This window comes from Haliotis rubra, unplaced genomic scaffold, assembly GCF_003918875.1.
Source record: "Haliotis rubra isolate DU_JTF1 unplaced genomic scaffold, ASM391887v1 Scf1181, whole genome shotgun sequence".
NCBI lineage: Eukaryota > Metazoa > Mollusca > Gastropoda > Lepetellida > Haliotidae > Haliotis > Haliotis rubra.
The window spans coordinates 187760-204706 of NW_025765094.1; the positions used below are offsets into that span (position 1 = coordinate 187760).

At 36.8% G+C, this 16947-nt stretch overlaps 1 protein-coding gene across 1 annotated transcript in view; it reads right to left on the reverse strand.

The window, feature by feature from the left end:
- LOC124259750 (cGMP-dependent 3',5'-cyclic phosphodiesterase-like) overlaps positions 1-16947 on the reverse strand; it is a 69779-nt gene that overhangs the window by 23607 nt on the left and 29225 nt on the right. Inside the window, 14 exon segments of the mRNA XM_046693950.1 lie at positions 485-600; positions 850-884; positions 1354-1435; positions 2111-2171; positions 2527-2608; positions 2870-2933; positions 5048-5087; positions 7037-7148; positions 8153-8274; positions 8657-8725; positions 13185-13226; positions 14582-14656; positions 15388-15440; positions 16092-16190. Of these exon segments, the coding sequence (XP_046549906.1) occupies positions 485-600; positions 850-884; positions 1354-1435; positions 2111-2171; positions 2527-2608; positions 2870-2933; positions 5048-5087; positions 7037-7148; positions 8153-8274; positions 8657-8725; positions 13185-13226; positions 14582-14656; positions 15388-15440; positions 16092-16182 (1044 nt within the window). The 5' untranslated portion in view covers positions 16183-16190.

Here is a 16947-nt window from a genome sequence, read left to right on the forward strand (position 1 = left end):
ACTTATGTGAATCTTTGAGAAGTTGTTAAAAAAAGTACCAGATCTTATAAGATTAACAGCAAAAACCTCGATGCAAAGATCAACCTGTTTTTGAAAAGATAAATTCCTGCGGAAATTCTCCCCGTCAACTTTAGCACACTCAGAAAATAATTGGCATATCTCTGTTGGTTGATTGCTTGCAGCAAAGGGGAACATCTTAACAATCTAAAGAATCTATAGAGTGAGACCAGTCAGTACAAAGACATAATGGCTATGATGTAACAGATGCAGTGCATTTGAACTAACTGTTCTGTCACTAAACTGTAATAGTCTATGCTGTGTTTTAATTTTTCTTTAAATTTCTTCCCGAAAATATGCTTTTCGAATTTCATCTCCAGATAAGGTGACAATACAGTTTTCCCGCTACCCCTTCCGTAATGAAGCCAGGAAGCGCTTTGATATCCCGTATGTTGAAATATGCACAACTGTAATGAACGTTGCTTACATGGCTGATGCTAATACAACAATACACGGCAAAGGCTGATGCAATATCTTCATCAAACACAGTGAAGTAGGGACCAGTCTTCTTGTTACAAAGCTGAGCCACACCAAGAACTTTTTCTGAAACAAACAACAGAGCGAATATTATACAAGGAAGGTCATTGTGTACATTTGTACCGGATAAAATGTGCTGGTAATGGCTGCTTGTAAACAATCAAGTCTGGACCAGAAAAAACAGTGACTGATCACCTGATCCATTTAGCTGCCTTATATGACAAGCATAAGTTGCTACATGGAGACCAATATTCTAACCTGGAATCCCAACAAGTTCATTTAAACATAAAATAGGGCATATTGCAAACTTCTTACCCTCTTCATCTTTAATGGGGAAACAAAGGATGTTCCTGAAAGAGGAAAAAATATTGTAGTACTTCTATTCATTTGGCTAGGCCACAATGAATTTATTTGTAATTTTTTATCCAAAATTGGTGCACATGCAGCATGTATGTATATTTGGACTAGAACATTGTGTGTGTCATCAAGTACACAGAAGGGCCCACATAGTGATTTTACTTGGATCATAGGTAGTTAGGTCAGGTGGGCTTTTTGGTAGTTGGGCTGCTCGTGAAGAAAATCTACTTTAGCATTAACCATAGAATGACAAACAGTCGAGTGTACAATATCAATAACCTTACAGATGCCTTAAGAGTTGCCTCCCATTACTTGTGTACATTAATTCTTGTTTCAGTTTTCTTCAGTATGTTTAAGTGATGTGATTAGAGGGAAGCGAGGACTATATCAGAACATACATTTCAAGCCAAATGTAATAGTCATCCATAAATAAAAGTTATGAAACTGTATTGGACAAATCACCTGGTCTTGAAGCCTGTTGAATCATCAATGCCTCTGTAGAACAATGGATGGGAGTATGCATCAGGGATGTTAAGCAGGTTACCTGGTTAAGGAAGAGAGGGTATTACACTCACTCTAATACATGCTATTGTAAATCGCAATGGAAAACATTTATTTAAGTTTAATCAGATGCTGTAAGCATATTCAACATCCATGTTGAGTAGAGTTGGTCAAAACAGTTGCACTGTGCAGAAGGTTAAATGGTTGGAAATAATATTTTTACTTCCAACAGCTCAAGTGTCAATGGAAACGACCACTGAAATATCTATCTATCCATTTTTAACAACAATTTTCTTTTCAATTCTGCATAATTTAGAAACTAAGATTTGCATGATCCTTTTGAAGCAGCATTTTCATTTCTATGGTAGCCAATTTATAGCATTCTCCAAAACTTGTAAGAAAATATAACTACTTGGTAATTTAATTTTTTATTCAGTTACATATATTCATTACAAAATACTGCAGCTGTGTCATCTGTCACAGATTAGCTGTGAGTACTGACTCGTGGAAATAATATGTTGAGTTGAGTCAGATGAGTGACAGTTGAGGAAGCAGAGTATCATACATAATTCACTGTAGCAAACCAGATTTTCAGTCCAAGTTCTGCATGCATAAACAACAATACATCTCTTCTTCAGAAGTTAAGTAATGACAAGTACAAGCATATAGGAATGTTAACCTGAACACACAATTAGTCATCTAACAATTCATATCTCACCAGTTGTGGCAACATGTCCTGCTATCCCTTGCGTCTTTGGCATTCTAATTTCCTGTTGTACCTGGAATAGGTGTAAGTGAGTGAATGTATTTCAACCTGAATATTCCAGCTGTAACATCAGTTTGTCGAGATCGCACAAGATGAGAGACTTCAAGCAAAGACCTTCATTTTGGGGGCACTTTGACACACAATTAGAAAATTCACTGTGCCTGATGATCACCTGGATCTTCTATAAGCTCTTACAACTAGCACAAGACACTGTAGATCTATTCTCTCTCAGAATCCGTAATAGGAGAGTACCGGTAGGTATAAGGCCCCCAAAACATGCAATATAGTTTTTAACAGGGCTGATTCTGAAATCATGGTCAAATCCTTCTTCAATGTTGTTCTAACAAGTACATGTTGAATGAGCTCACCTCTTTGTCATTTGCACTTATCCCATCAAACACCTTGGCAACAAGTTCATCTGTTTCAGGATCAATAAGGAACACAGAACACCTACAACACAAGTATTTTCATTGTGGAGACTATTTCATAAAGCACATGAAAAATGAATTTCATCATGATATGCTTATCAATTGAAATTTTACAGAAAATAACTATTTTTTAACAAACACTCTCATTTTTATCAACTGTTAATATCTATGAAGCCACAACTAACCTTTTTCCATTTCCAATTTAAAACCCAAGAGAACCTCATTTGTCACCTATCTATTCATGCATTACAAGAGGTATCTAACTCATGTATGTTATCCTTACCTTTCTGCATGTGTGAGATTTCTTGCTTCTTGCATAATTTCTCTGAGTAGTTTTGTAAGGTCATCTGAAATGAATGAGGAGCACTTTGAAAAGCATTGCTGAAACAGCCTTTCTTGCTATTTCAAACATCATTCAGGGCCTCTCAAATCAACATATGTGCACAATATAATTTATTGCTTTAATGTTTTAAACAAACATAATACAGAGAAATTGAACCTAAAATAACTGGGATAAATGGTGATTGAAAAACCTTGAGTAAGTTTCTTAATTCAACAATAATTGTACCTTGGGGATGATGCAGAATATATGATCAAACCAATATTGATTAGCAGAAGATTAGTGAATCAAAGAAATTGAAATAAACAATGATTATATTCAAACATGATTATTACAACTTTGATGTTAAATGTAAGTACTGAAATGTTAGTAGACAGCAACATTAAATGAACAACATCAGTTATGTTCGGATATGTTGTGAGAAGTTGTGTCATGTTCAGTGATGAACAGCTGCATGCATGCACTGTTTGGTATTGTTTCCTCAGTCCATATGTCCAGTCAATATCACTCACATATTCGAACACAAACAAGTCATCTAATCAACTTGTTTGAAGTTACTCAGTAAGTCTACAGTGTAGGCCAATGGACATGTTTTCTTTGTCAACAATAACTGTATCTGTGTTGATTTACAATATCATACATATCTAGCAAACGTTGTGTGATTGTTTATGTGTCTCTGTGATTGTATGAGTGTGTGTGTGTGTGTGTGTGAGAGAGAGAGAGAGAGAGTGAGTGAGTGAGAGTAGATGAGTGAGTGAGAGTGTGTGATTGAGTGTGGGGCTGAATATTCCTTCTGTAGAGAAGCATTAAACTGATGTCATTTGCCTGAATCTTACAACAACTATTTGTGTGCTGTCCCTTTGGTAAACTCTGTGTGCATTTATAAACTTATACTTCCAAACCTGAACAAGAACCACAACAAGGACAGAACTGATGACTGGAAACAAGAACATGAATTCTTGCACCTACTTTTCTTAAAGAGATTGCCCCTAGCAATGGGCACCTGTATCTCTGACATGACATACGTGCTGGATGTCCACAACTCCTGCTGGTGTCGGAGCCAGCTTGTGGTGTTGGTGGGGATCTCACTGAAGGAGTGGATGTAAGGCACATGTTTGGTGGAGATGACATGCTTTACCCTGGTTTCTGTGTCTTCTACAATTACTGTTTGCTCTGACTGTTTGCTGGTATTCATGTTTAGGGTTAAGGCAAGCTCACTGTTTAACTGTTCCATGCTGGAGGAGTCATCATCGATGAATGCATTGTTCAGGCAATTGGAACTGCTGCCTGAGATGGTGAGGCTTGTATTACCTTGATTTCCAGTCTTTGCTAAAGCAGGTGCACTTACTGACATGTGAACCTGGCTTCCAGCGCTTTCAGCATCTACAGTTTTCACAATATCTGGCAACTGGCTGGACATGTTTTCTGAGGTAATACATGAATCTGATCTACTTATCTTCTTATCTAACTTCAACTTCAAAGAAGCTTCAACCCATATATCAAAGAACCTCTGTTTGCATGTCTTGTCATCATCTTCAACTGCCATAGTTCTGAATGCTGTTGACGGTCCATCAGTGTCCTCCGAGAATCCCACGGACAGGTATTCATCACAGCTCACATCAGTGAAGACCGGGCTGAAGTACTTCTCAGTGCCACTCATTGGTGACACTTGCTGCAGGTCCATTTCCTCATCACTACTACTAAAGAAGTCATCGCTAGCTGCCTGGTCCTTGGTAGGCATGGTTGGATCAGATTCAGCTGAAACCTTACGCTGTCTCTTGTAGGGAGAAACTAAAGCAGCTTTTTTTCCAGGTTCTTCTTTTGATACTTTTAGTTTTGGAGATTTCAGCTTCGGGTGAACTTTGTGGTCTAACTTTCCTGCTTTCTCAGGTGACCTATCATTGCTACTGTTAGTGAGTGCATTTGCTAACTTTTCTTGCTGTTGAAGCTGCTTTATTATGTTAGTGTCTATGGCAGTACCAGCAAGCAGGGAGGAATTGTTAAAGCTCTCCTGGAACTGTTTGCTCATTGTCACTGTGGTGTTACAGAGAGAGTCACTAAAGGCAGTAGGTACTGTGTTATATGCAGAAAAATGCTTGCCAAGTGCAAAAACAAACTCACCTAGGCGGGTAAATAGATTTTTGGCTACATGTAAAAGTGCCTGAAAAAAAGGGAACAGATATCAATAACTGGTATTTATAAGCTCTGGCATGCATGTAAGCATCCTGCCAAATGAATTTCAATTTCATTTTTCATTCCATGTGACATTAACCTGAACGCATACCTGTATTGTGCAAGATATACAGGTTGGAAAATCAGGCCACAGAACTGTAGCTCACCTGGGTATGTATTCAACAATCTAACATGCTGACAGATACTCAACAAGTATAGCCAGTTTTGCTACTCAAGTAAATAGATAGATAGATAGATAGATAGATAGATAGATAGATAGATAGATAGATAGATAGATAGATCATATCATATATAATTATATGAAGACAAAAGTAGTACCATATTTATATGAATCAAATAACTAACTATCCATAATGTCTTCACCAAGAATCCTACAGATTTAAATATAATATGATAATAAGGAGAACTGAACATGCTTCCTTTGACTCACAATTTCAGAGACGTTCACAGGGGGGTGTGGTGGGTTTGAAATAACCCCCAAAACAGCCTGCACTTTGAGATAATTCAAGAGATTTACAATAAATTTTAAGCAAAAATGGCTGAGTGGACATTAATATAACTCAATATAACTGATTTGGTCATTTAGAACAATACATGTGAACCTCTTCAAAAATTGGGGTGTTGTCACATGTAAAGTTTCAGCTAAATTTGTTCAGTGGTTTCTGAAGAAGTCATGTTTGCAATGTGAGGAATTGCATTTTGAACATCTATTTAATGTCTATGGTTTAAACAGTCATGGGAAGACAACTCAGACTAAAATTGCAGACAATGCTGCAAGATGTATTTGTTTTTAGTGTTGGAAGGGATATTTAATGGGCGCCAAACATGACATGCTCACTATAAGTTTAGAAATTTGCCAATTATTTTAGTCTACATGGTGTACCTGTTCACAAACCTTGAGATTTTATGTTTTCAATGCCCAAAACAGGAATTGTTTGTTTTATTTTTTAACCAGTATGGCACCAATGCTAGTTTCAGTTTGATTTCCTGTAGGTTGGTTTTCAAGACAGCTGCAGCGTTTGGATCCAACTGGCCAATCCACCAAAGATCGGATGAAGGAGTTTAAAATAAGGTGTTGAGTTGTACATAGGTTGAGCTCAAAACCACACAAACTAACCATACAAAAAACAATTTTCAACACAATGTGAATGAATACTCTCATTGCTATGCAATGGCCATTAGCGGTTTCTGCTATCAGTAGTGTCTGAGTTATAAAGGTGAAATTACATGGCAAAAGAAATTGGAACATATATATTGAGCTCTTCTTCTTTTACACATTCATTCCATTTTTAATAAAAAATAATATCCCCAAAATCTTCAGAGCAATGGTCAAAAATAGGTTTCTTAATATGGCTGCCATACAGAGATTCCAACACTAGAACTAGAAGCTGCTGTTAGTCATTTTCAGTTCTTTAAAACATATGGTTGATGGACGAGTCAGTGGTCATTGAATTATACTGTCATTGGAGCAATACATTTAATGGCTATATATATGTCTAGCTTAGCCAGCTACACTGTTGTTTAAATATAATCTGAAGACCTTGTAGAACTTCAGTGATAATATTCAAACTGGCAGACATAAATTTGCTTCCTCGCCTAATTCTTCCATGAGTACAAGGACTTTTGATGTCTTCACTGACACTAATGGCATAATAGTATGCAGTAGCTAGAAGAAGGCTCGTAAAACTTTCACTCACTCAGTTGTATAAGGCGAGCTTCACAGTATGCACTGAAGTCAAGTGAACTTACATTGTGCCATCTTTGTATGTCATTTGTTGTAAACATCTCAGAAGCCAATGGACTATTCAATTTGTTCTAGAGGTTCAAATCACATTTTCATTTTGAGTGATGTATTTATGAATCATTAAACATTTTACAGAGCTGAAATCAACATATCGGTCAATCAAATGATCTTACTTGAGTTTGAATCTTGAGCTTCCTTTCATTTTGAAATGCCAGTGTGCTGGTGAGAACAGTGGCGGTGTATTGAAAACATTGGTGGATTGCATAAACATCTTCACTAGTGAATCTGAAAACAATGATTTATATTGGAATGTTTCTTCACATCAACAAAATAACACAAAAGAACAACATTAATATTAATATTGTAAAGTATACTGGCAGAATGTCATACCTGCACTTCATGTAGGTGAGTGAGTATGGTTTTATGCTGTTTTTAGCAATATTCCAGTGTTAGCAATATTCCAGCAATATTGCGGCGGGCGAAACAATAAATGGGCTTCACACATTGTACCCATGTGGGGAATCGAACCCGGTCTTTCGGCGTGACGAGCCAACACCTTAACCACTGGGCTACCCCACCGCCCACGCTTCATGTAATGCAGTGTAAATATTATGTTATTGAAATAACAACACAATGTATGGCCATTTGTCTGATCAATGTTTCATCACAACAAATTCATTGATAAAAACCCAACCTGGTTACAAAGCTACGTCCTAAAAAGGTGTTGGTGTAACAACTCAATTAACAGTGTGAATCAGCTGTGACCACTATGTGTGTTGATGCAGGCAAGGCAGCAGTGCAAAGGCGAGGTAGCAGCGGTGCAATGAAAACATCAGTTGATTGAAAACAGAAAGGCGGATGTTGTTCCATTTGTCAACCAAAGATTTTCTCAAATGAGCTAGTGTCACCAGCTGGTTGTTATTCTGTCTAAGGTAAATTACCATCTCATCCCAGAAAATTTCTGCGGGAGAGATGTGAAGAAATAGCTGGGCATGGCAGAAAAGCAATGGCATACTGCCTCAAAAAGTGTGTTACAGCAAGTTCAAGGTGCAAGGTGCAAGCAGGCATTATCCTGCTGCAACATGATGTTACATCCCTGCATTTGTACTAAAGGTAGAACCTGAATTTTACATATTTCTTAGTCCAGCAACAAGGTTTCCTTTCACAGCTCAAGCTTCATAAACATTAAGACTTCATCATAAAAAATCTGATTCGGCTATAAAAACCTACACATATAATACATGAACAGATGAAATTAGGAATATAAATGAAATCCTACCCAATTGTGCCTTTTTTTGTTGGCCACACATGCTAGAGCTATCAAGTCATCACAATTTTTCCTCCTGACTGGCACACACAGGAACGATTCCAGTTTCGAACCTATGTGATCTTCCAAACCAGCCCGGCGGTCCTGCCAACACAACACAAAGTGTCATCACAATAAACTGATTCAAAACCTTAAACTGATTCTTTTCAAACATCAAGATTATGCAATTGTGACATATTTTCAGAACTATGGGAATATATGGACTTTTAAAATACAACACATATTTAGGACCAATGTCAGATGATAGGTGTATGACTAGGGATCTAAAATATTTCTTACTTGAATGGAAGAGTTATTCTTTCAATTACAAAACGTTAAACACAGTAGCTCCTGTAATTATGTTGAGAAGAGTTAATACAGTGATTGCTCTAGGCCAGCCAGCAGACCGGTGGTAATTTATGACACTGTTCACGATAATGACACTCAAAACATGCATGGCCAATTGACAGACACAAGACTTTCCCACCTGTGGAATATCCTCCAGGCATATTGGCTCCTTGGTTTGCAGAGCAACAGCAAAACTGCTGGTTTCTCCCTGTGAAACAAATGACAAGTATCTGTATTAGCACTCAAGGCTACATGATGGGATTAGCTGTTATAGGGCTTTCTCTTGATCATACACAATTGCTGGCTGGAGGGAGTAACTTGATGGATCAGGTCGGAGGTGGCATGGTACAGGCTATTTTTATCAGTGTTTCACAGGCAGTGAAAAAGTAGTTCTTAAAATAAATCAAATTTAGAATTTGTTCTTGGAAAATATATTACATCTATCTGAGGACAACCTGATACAAACAAGCATAAACTACTCCTATCCCCTACAAAACTCAACACTTTGGTTACAAAAGGTGCCTGGGAGTCAATGACATTTAATCAAAATCTGATTTACACACTCTGAGTAGACATGTACCTTAAGCGATCTATAGTATGGTGCTATATCATGGACATCAGTGACTATCATTGGAAATTCTGGTCATTTTCATATAGAATTTAAAAGTATAAAGGATAAAATATTCCCAAACCATGAAATTAAGCAGTTGACCATCTGATTGAAAAGTGAACAAATACAATTTGGTCACTGATAATCATTTGTTGCCTAAAAAACAGAACACCTAAAAGGTTCCAAAATTCATGAATAGCAGAATTCATGATCACACTAATAAAAGAAACTGATCAAGAAATATTGAACACTGTCTGATTTATGCTCTGGAAACACAATGTGAAGGATGGACAGCACCCATGATGATTTGTCCTACCACTTAATAGCAAGTAATGTTCAAAAGCCTGTCATTGAGTACAAAACATTGAATTGAATCTTGAATATCTTGCGTATGATAATTGAAAAGTACTGAGGTGGAAGATAACAAGCTTTCAATTTTCTTGAAAGGTGTTTTGCCAGATCAGTGCTAATTATCTCTATATCAAAATTGTCTTATCGACATTAGTCACATATGATATTCATTTGCCCTTGCATCAACATATTTACAAGATATATCCCCTCAGACTACTGAGGCAGTAAGGATTACAGGAGGAATTCCTGCCTGTGGCTCTAATTACTGACCATTTGGTGGATGAACTCCATCAGGAAATTGGCTAGTGTCACAGCTCTCCATTCTAAACCTACTTTTTCTTTATTTTGAAAAGGAAATGGATCACTGGCTGCCTCAGAGTGCTCTCAAATTAACAGAACATACAAAGGCAAGCCAAATTATGTTCATGATCCATAGGGGAGAAATGGGAGGTATTTCTGTATGATGATGTCAAGAAGTTTGTGACCTAGTGAGTGAGTAAGGTTTTATGCCTCTAAAATTTTGCAATATTCCAGCAATATGCTTTGTATCTTGAACACATATGAATTTGTTTTCTATTTTCTGTAAGTGTTTCCTAGTAATAGATTCTGCATTTACAAACAAAGACACACCGGACAAAATAATATGATAGAATATTTTCAGCTTTTTTAATTACAAAATTATTAGATCTTGAAAGCTATACTTTTTCTCTAACCAGACATTGCTGTGGGAAAGAGCTTGATATGATAAACAATACAAACAAGCCAAGATACTTCCCCCATCATGGCCATGACGGGCAGTACACAATTTTGCCTACACTCTGCATATTATCCAGTCTTCACAGAATTTGATACTGACAGATTTGCAACACTGTTGCTAAGACCTCTGGAAAAAGTACTTTCATGCCCAGGAAAACATTCAATGTGAGGTACTCTTTTGTCTTGACATTCCCAACATGAGTGCAGGACACTATCTCATCGTTCTCAGTCTTGACATGTTCTTGAGATTATCCAGGTCTGTGCTTACACAACTGATTGTCAACCAAACTGTACCTAAGCAGTATATGAGAGCTACAATGTTGAGATATTATGACAAGTGTCAATTAGTTTATATCTCTAGCAGTACAACAACTGTACTTCCCAACACAATGCAGTCAGGCTTAAGCAGCTTAAAAGGTGACTTAACTGGATAAAGAGAGATAAAGGCAGCAGGAAGAAAGCGAATGACTTAATGCTGTCACATACAAGGAGCTCTGGGGACCCAATTGTCTCTGCGTAAGACAGTGCAGTCTTCAGTGTTCTGGCATCATCGTCCCAAGTGGATATAATGAGATTCACCAGATCGATCAACAAAGGCAAGAAACTAATGACACTCACAAAGTAAAAGATAGTTTGGAACACCACCTTTGAGCACATTTTCTTCTGTTCTTCCACTTCAAATGTAATATGACTGACTATCTAGGTTCTGAAGAGGCATATATAATGACACTTGAACCCTGATTTTTTTTAGCTAGTGAGACCTTATTGAAACCTTGATATGTCTAGACATTCAAGAAAACGAGGCATGGACATCCAGACAGGAATCAACAACAGCTGTGTGAGAAGAATGTGGTCTTTGTATTCAAATGAGCTTAGTGTTACCTCTGACATATTGGATTTGGGGACTAATGTTAGTCCAAAGTGCATCTATATTTATCCACTTGGCAAAAACAACACTCCAACTTAGGGCTGTTGATAAAATGTTTGGACAAAGCAAGTAGCATCACTAAACTTTCATTCCTATAATCCGACTCTGATTGGCATTATCTGATGTAAACAGGAGTTGCCTGGTCTTGATAACTCTGTCTCACAGAGACCAAGGAAGGAATGCATAGGCCAAAGTGAGTTGAGTGAGTTTAGTTTTACTCCACTTTTAGCAATATTCCAGCAATATCACGGCGGGGGACACCAGAAATGGGCTTCACACATTGTGCCCATGTGGGGAATCAAACCCAGATCTTCAGCGTGACGGGTGAACGCCTTAACCACTAGGCTACCCCACCGCCCCCATAGGCCAAAGTACACTTCCAACTCATGGACAGACCTTGATTGTAAACTGGCAGTGTGGTTTAGGCAGGTAGAGAAGTGACCTATATGAGAAGTGTCGCATTTCTTCACAATTGGAACACTTCTATAGAGACCCTTACGTTGAAATCTGCCAAGATTTGGAATTTCCCAAAATGTGGCAAGTCTGCAGTAGACCAAGTGTGCCAATTTGATCAAATGCATAACATCCTTCATTAAATTCACTGACCATGTTCCTCCCTGCTTCTGGACGTATGCTACCACAGAAGCGTTGTCTGTTGCTACCAACACTGTTGTCTTTGATTCCATGTCCTGTAAAGTCTGTTGGGTAGATTTTGATCTTCCAAACTCATACTGCTTTGGTTTATGAACAGTAGAGGAGTGCAAATGGTAGGTAAAGTAGGAATCTGGCTCTTGATATATGTGATGTCCTGTACTTTTGTCAATTTTGATTTGATGAAAGTGTGGCAAAACAACTTCAACTGAATGAGTTAGTTCTGTTTTGATAGGAAATCTTCTGTGTAATAGAGGGGTCTTGCTGGATATAGATAAGCCAACATGATCACAGGGGTTGAAATCCATGTGAAGAGTGAAGGAGCTATGGAAGAAGTATCCCTTTTCATAGAAGATAACAAATGACTACTTGATTCTGTGATGACTGATTGATTCTGTGAAAATCCCAATACACTCACAAACACTTTATCCTTCAAATATAGAGTAAATATATCCAATATGAGTGAAATTTGAAAATTTAAGCATAAATTTTTCCTAGAGCGAACATCAACTTGATTTTTGTGAACTTACTTTCCTGAAAGAAGCTATCCCTTTCAACCTGCCCATTTGCAGAAAATGTTTTGGTGAGAATATCCTATCTGCATTGTGATAGAAGATGCATTAAGTATGTTGAAAATCTTTAGATTCTTTAGAGAGATGCTTTGATACAGTAGTGTATTCAAAGGAATCAATGTTCTGACCTTGTCCAAGGTTTTTGATAGCATATTGTATACATGTCTTCAATTCATCAAAAGTAGGTTAATATGTATTTAACTGGACCAGTAAATAGGTTGCAAATATGGGTAGACTTGAGATAACAGTTTGACTTGACTCTGCCAGTAAGAAATAATTCATGTAAGAGAGGAGTGATACTACACAGTACTCATAGACAAACAGAAACATTATTCAGTGAGGTCACTGTGATCTAAAATGCAAACATAAGGGATGTTGGTGAAAATTGCAGTTCCAAATCCAAAGAATTATTTGTTCTGAGCATCTAAGTAAAATATTTCCGTGCACTTCTTTCACAGTTAGCATGCAAATTACACTAAAAATTGGAAGCCGTAGGGCAACTTCGAAATAGAGGTTACACCAGTATTTTTGTAATGATGATATCGCCTGAACCTCTTCAGCAATCCTTGAATGGCAACTTGTGGCTGGCTATCACTAATTTGTTTCAATTCCCAAAATTTTTGCTCATCAGCACATTGAAAGCTGAACATTTCCCATGAGAACAGCTGCATTTCAAAGTCTTATTACTGCAAGGCAACTTCTCACATGCAAGTGAAATATGATGTAGGGTTCCTGTATACAATGTAATAACACAATGTAAACATTCCAACAACATGAAGACAGCTTTCATACTACTTACTGGAAAGCGAATTTCTTCCGCTAATATTGTGTTTCCAACTACCTGCAAATGGTAAACAAATGAATATAAACACAACATTGTGATGCAGAATCCATTATCAGTACTACTTGAGTGAACAACAGGGCACAATAAACATTCCTTTGACAATGGTAGATACTTGACAAAGTTTCATTCTACTGCTTAAGACTAGATGTAACAAACCTAACATTTTCTAACCATCAATAGAATATAGCAAATCGTAATCAGCTGATATGCTGACAACACCACACAGCAACATCAGCTCGGCCTTACTTTCACATTTTATACAAACCAAAATCAAAATATTCATCAAGCCATTAAGGTAACATTTCATTTTAAAGGGAAGGCATTTTTAATACTTTAAAAAAAATCTTTGATAATTAAGGACTGAATATATGAAATGAGGAAAGAGAAGCAGGCTTTGTTGTCAAATGTCATGGGAGTTGAATGCAGTAATGCACACAGAGTTCCAGTCTTTGATGTCTCTTATGTTGGCTGTATCAAATGGCCATGACAGAGCTTGCTGTATGAGTACACTGACATGTGACCACTGTTCCTTCCCACTGCACTACTGTTGAGCAGCAGTGGGCAATGGCAGCACATCAGGCATCCATGTATTACATGTTACTTGTCAATTCCACCGCCAGCTGACACATAACTGACATATCCACTAATGAAACATGAGCCTAACGATAGCTAGTGTCATAAATTGTCAATGTCAATCATACATGAAACATAACAAGACAGATATTGAAATATACTTGCAAATGCAACATTAGGCCAGTGGTCAGTGTAGGCTGAATATTTACCTGTTGCCTAGCACACTGTATCAATAACATACACATAAAGCCATCAAGCTGTGGAAAACGAAGCTCATCATAAGGAGGAGGGATATACTAGCCAGGCACTCAGAAGGCAGGGCTGTTTACAAAGCAAGAATTATGGGGGCTATTCCTGGAAATACGAACCAATCAATGATTGCGCCTTTGGCATTTTCTACCACAAGATAACGAAATAATTCAATCAGATCCATATACTGTAGAGAAATTTGGATTTTCAGATGAGGCCAACCAAGAAGAAATCAATGTGGTGGCATTATAATGTCATTACATTCTGTGTTACTTTTTACACCGATATCATACTATGCAAACAAGTCTTTGAGAAAAGTACACAAGCATCATTGGGGTTATCATCCCTTGTGGCCAGTTATGACAAAGTTTAATTTCACAATTCATGTAACAGTTTCATGTCTGTTATGATCTGATAACTTATGTCATGTTCATTTCAACATAAGAAATAGAAAACATTTTGTAGAATATGCAGGTATTTGTCTAATAATTCGATCACCTGATTTAGTATGATACAAAGCTTATCCTTACCTGACAGAAAAGTTCATTTGTTTCTTTGACAACAATGAGTAAAAATGCTTTCTGTGCCTGTGTTCGTTGCTCCAACTGCCAAACAAAAATATGAAGATAAATATATCAAATATCATAACACGTATCCATAATATACAAGTATAGCCAGAGAAGTACTATCGACTGACTGCATTCAGATATGTATATATTTATTCATGTTATGAACCTAGAGTCACCAGCTCTGTTGGCTGCACAAAATTAATTGTAGACTGCTAAAACGTTGTGGCTAGTTAAGATGTTACGTTGCAACAAGTCCAAAACTACTGGGTGGCTATTGACATTATTTTTCAACACTATTTATTATTTGAAAGTCCTCATAAATCATACACATCAGTCATGATATAAGTGACAGTTAATCCAACACAAACAAGACCAAAACACGACATAAGAAGTCTACCTAAATCTACAAAAGAAACAGAACAACAGGAATGATGGGTGACTACTATTTACCTCCCACTGCTAATTTTAAGGCATTTACCGTTCCTTCCACACATGGCAACCAGATAAGGGGCAAACAGGCTAATACTAATAGAAATTGACATGCTTAAGCTATGTTATTTTCCATTGTAACCTATCATTACAGTAATGGCTGTTATCAAAGAAGCACAAACGTCACCATCATGGTACAAATACTATTATAAACATTGAAAATTGACATCAATACAGAATTCAATCCATGCAAAGTTGGTTGTAAAAACATGTTTTAATTATGCCTTTGATAAGTTTGAAATAAATTGGTATTTCTTCAAATGCATTTGAATACTTACATATTTAATGACTTTGAGTTGAAGTGATGCTGCATCATGGTCATATAGTTCTCCTACATAACAACAAAAACACATAATAATGACATTAGACATGGCAATGTGACGGAGTCCCTTGTAAATTGAGGAACCATTAAACATTAAACATATTACAACCTTACATATAAGTTAATTTAGTACTGCCATAAACAACTATGTTGACATCAATAGCTAAATTTTTACGGCAAAGAAAATCTTGATGTTGTAGATCATAAAATATATGAGTTCTGAGAAGACCAACCCTTGAAGTTTAACAATACTATTATGTTAGTTGACAAAAGACAACACGAAGCAGGTAGACTGTAAACAAAGAGTTGCCAAACTTGATATGGTAACCAGTACGAAGCACTATGTCAAGTATTAAATTACAATAAATTACAGGACATTTAGATATGATTAATGTCATTCTGTGCACATTCTTTGTATTACAGTGAACCTTACGACAATAAACTACAAGATGTCCAGAGTACCATTGTTTACAGTATGTGTAATGACCTTGAAAACACATTAAACCGCAGGATGTAAAGACTGAATGCCACATTGTGGGAATTCATTTCATGCCTACAGCTAATTCTATTAGTTACCAGTTGCAGTGTGCACATACAACTGGGTTATGTCTATGTCTTATTTCTAAATACATGTGTTTGTATGAAGGAAAAGCAACTCACCGCACAAATTGATGAGGGCTTCAAAGTGGGTGTCATCTGCACAAATGCTCTTTCTCCTTGTCACAGAGTTTTTTTGGTGAGATGATAACATACAGATACCTAAGAACATATGGAAATAAACTGATGCAACATTTATATGAGAAATCTGATTTACAAAATGTATATAAGGTTTAGATGTTTGGTATACCAAATGGACTGAGTACTGAATGGTATTCCAATTATATCACTGCACATATGTTGTACTGAAAAAAATGATATTAAAAAATCAAAACAACAGTTGGCACTGTTAGTAATTCCAGGAATCACCTCTATTACATCACTGCCATAAACCCTGTATTTGGCATAACTTTCAGATTTTCAACAGATGTCCTCTTCACTGTCAACAATACATAACTTAAGCACTGTCGGAAATGCTAGAAAAATGCTTTTTGACTTATATTTAATATTCAGAGGTATTACAGTTACTTAAATAACAAATATCAATTTAATAAACATCTACCTAATGTAGACCGAGGGAATAAAGTTTGAGACATGCCCTAAAATGTGTTTTTACTGATGAAAATACCCAAAACGTAGAAAAATAAGGGGTAGTGGGACGTTATTTGATACAAATATTAACTGCCTGTGTTACGTCATCAGCATGCACGGTATCGACAGGTGAAATTGACACCTGAGCACACGCTCGGGCGAGGGGTCATCTCAATAGATGTTATCTTCTAAATGTTGAATATGAGCATGTATAGTATACGTATTGGTTATGTAAGGGATCATTTGTGTATGTGTGTTTGTTTTTAAATAAACATACGAATTACTGTACATTGGAAAGAATCCTATCACTTGTGTTATCTTATCGATT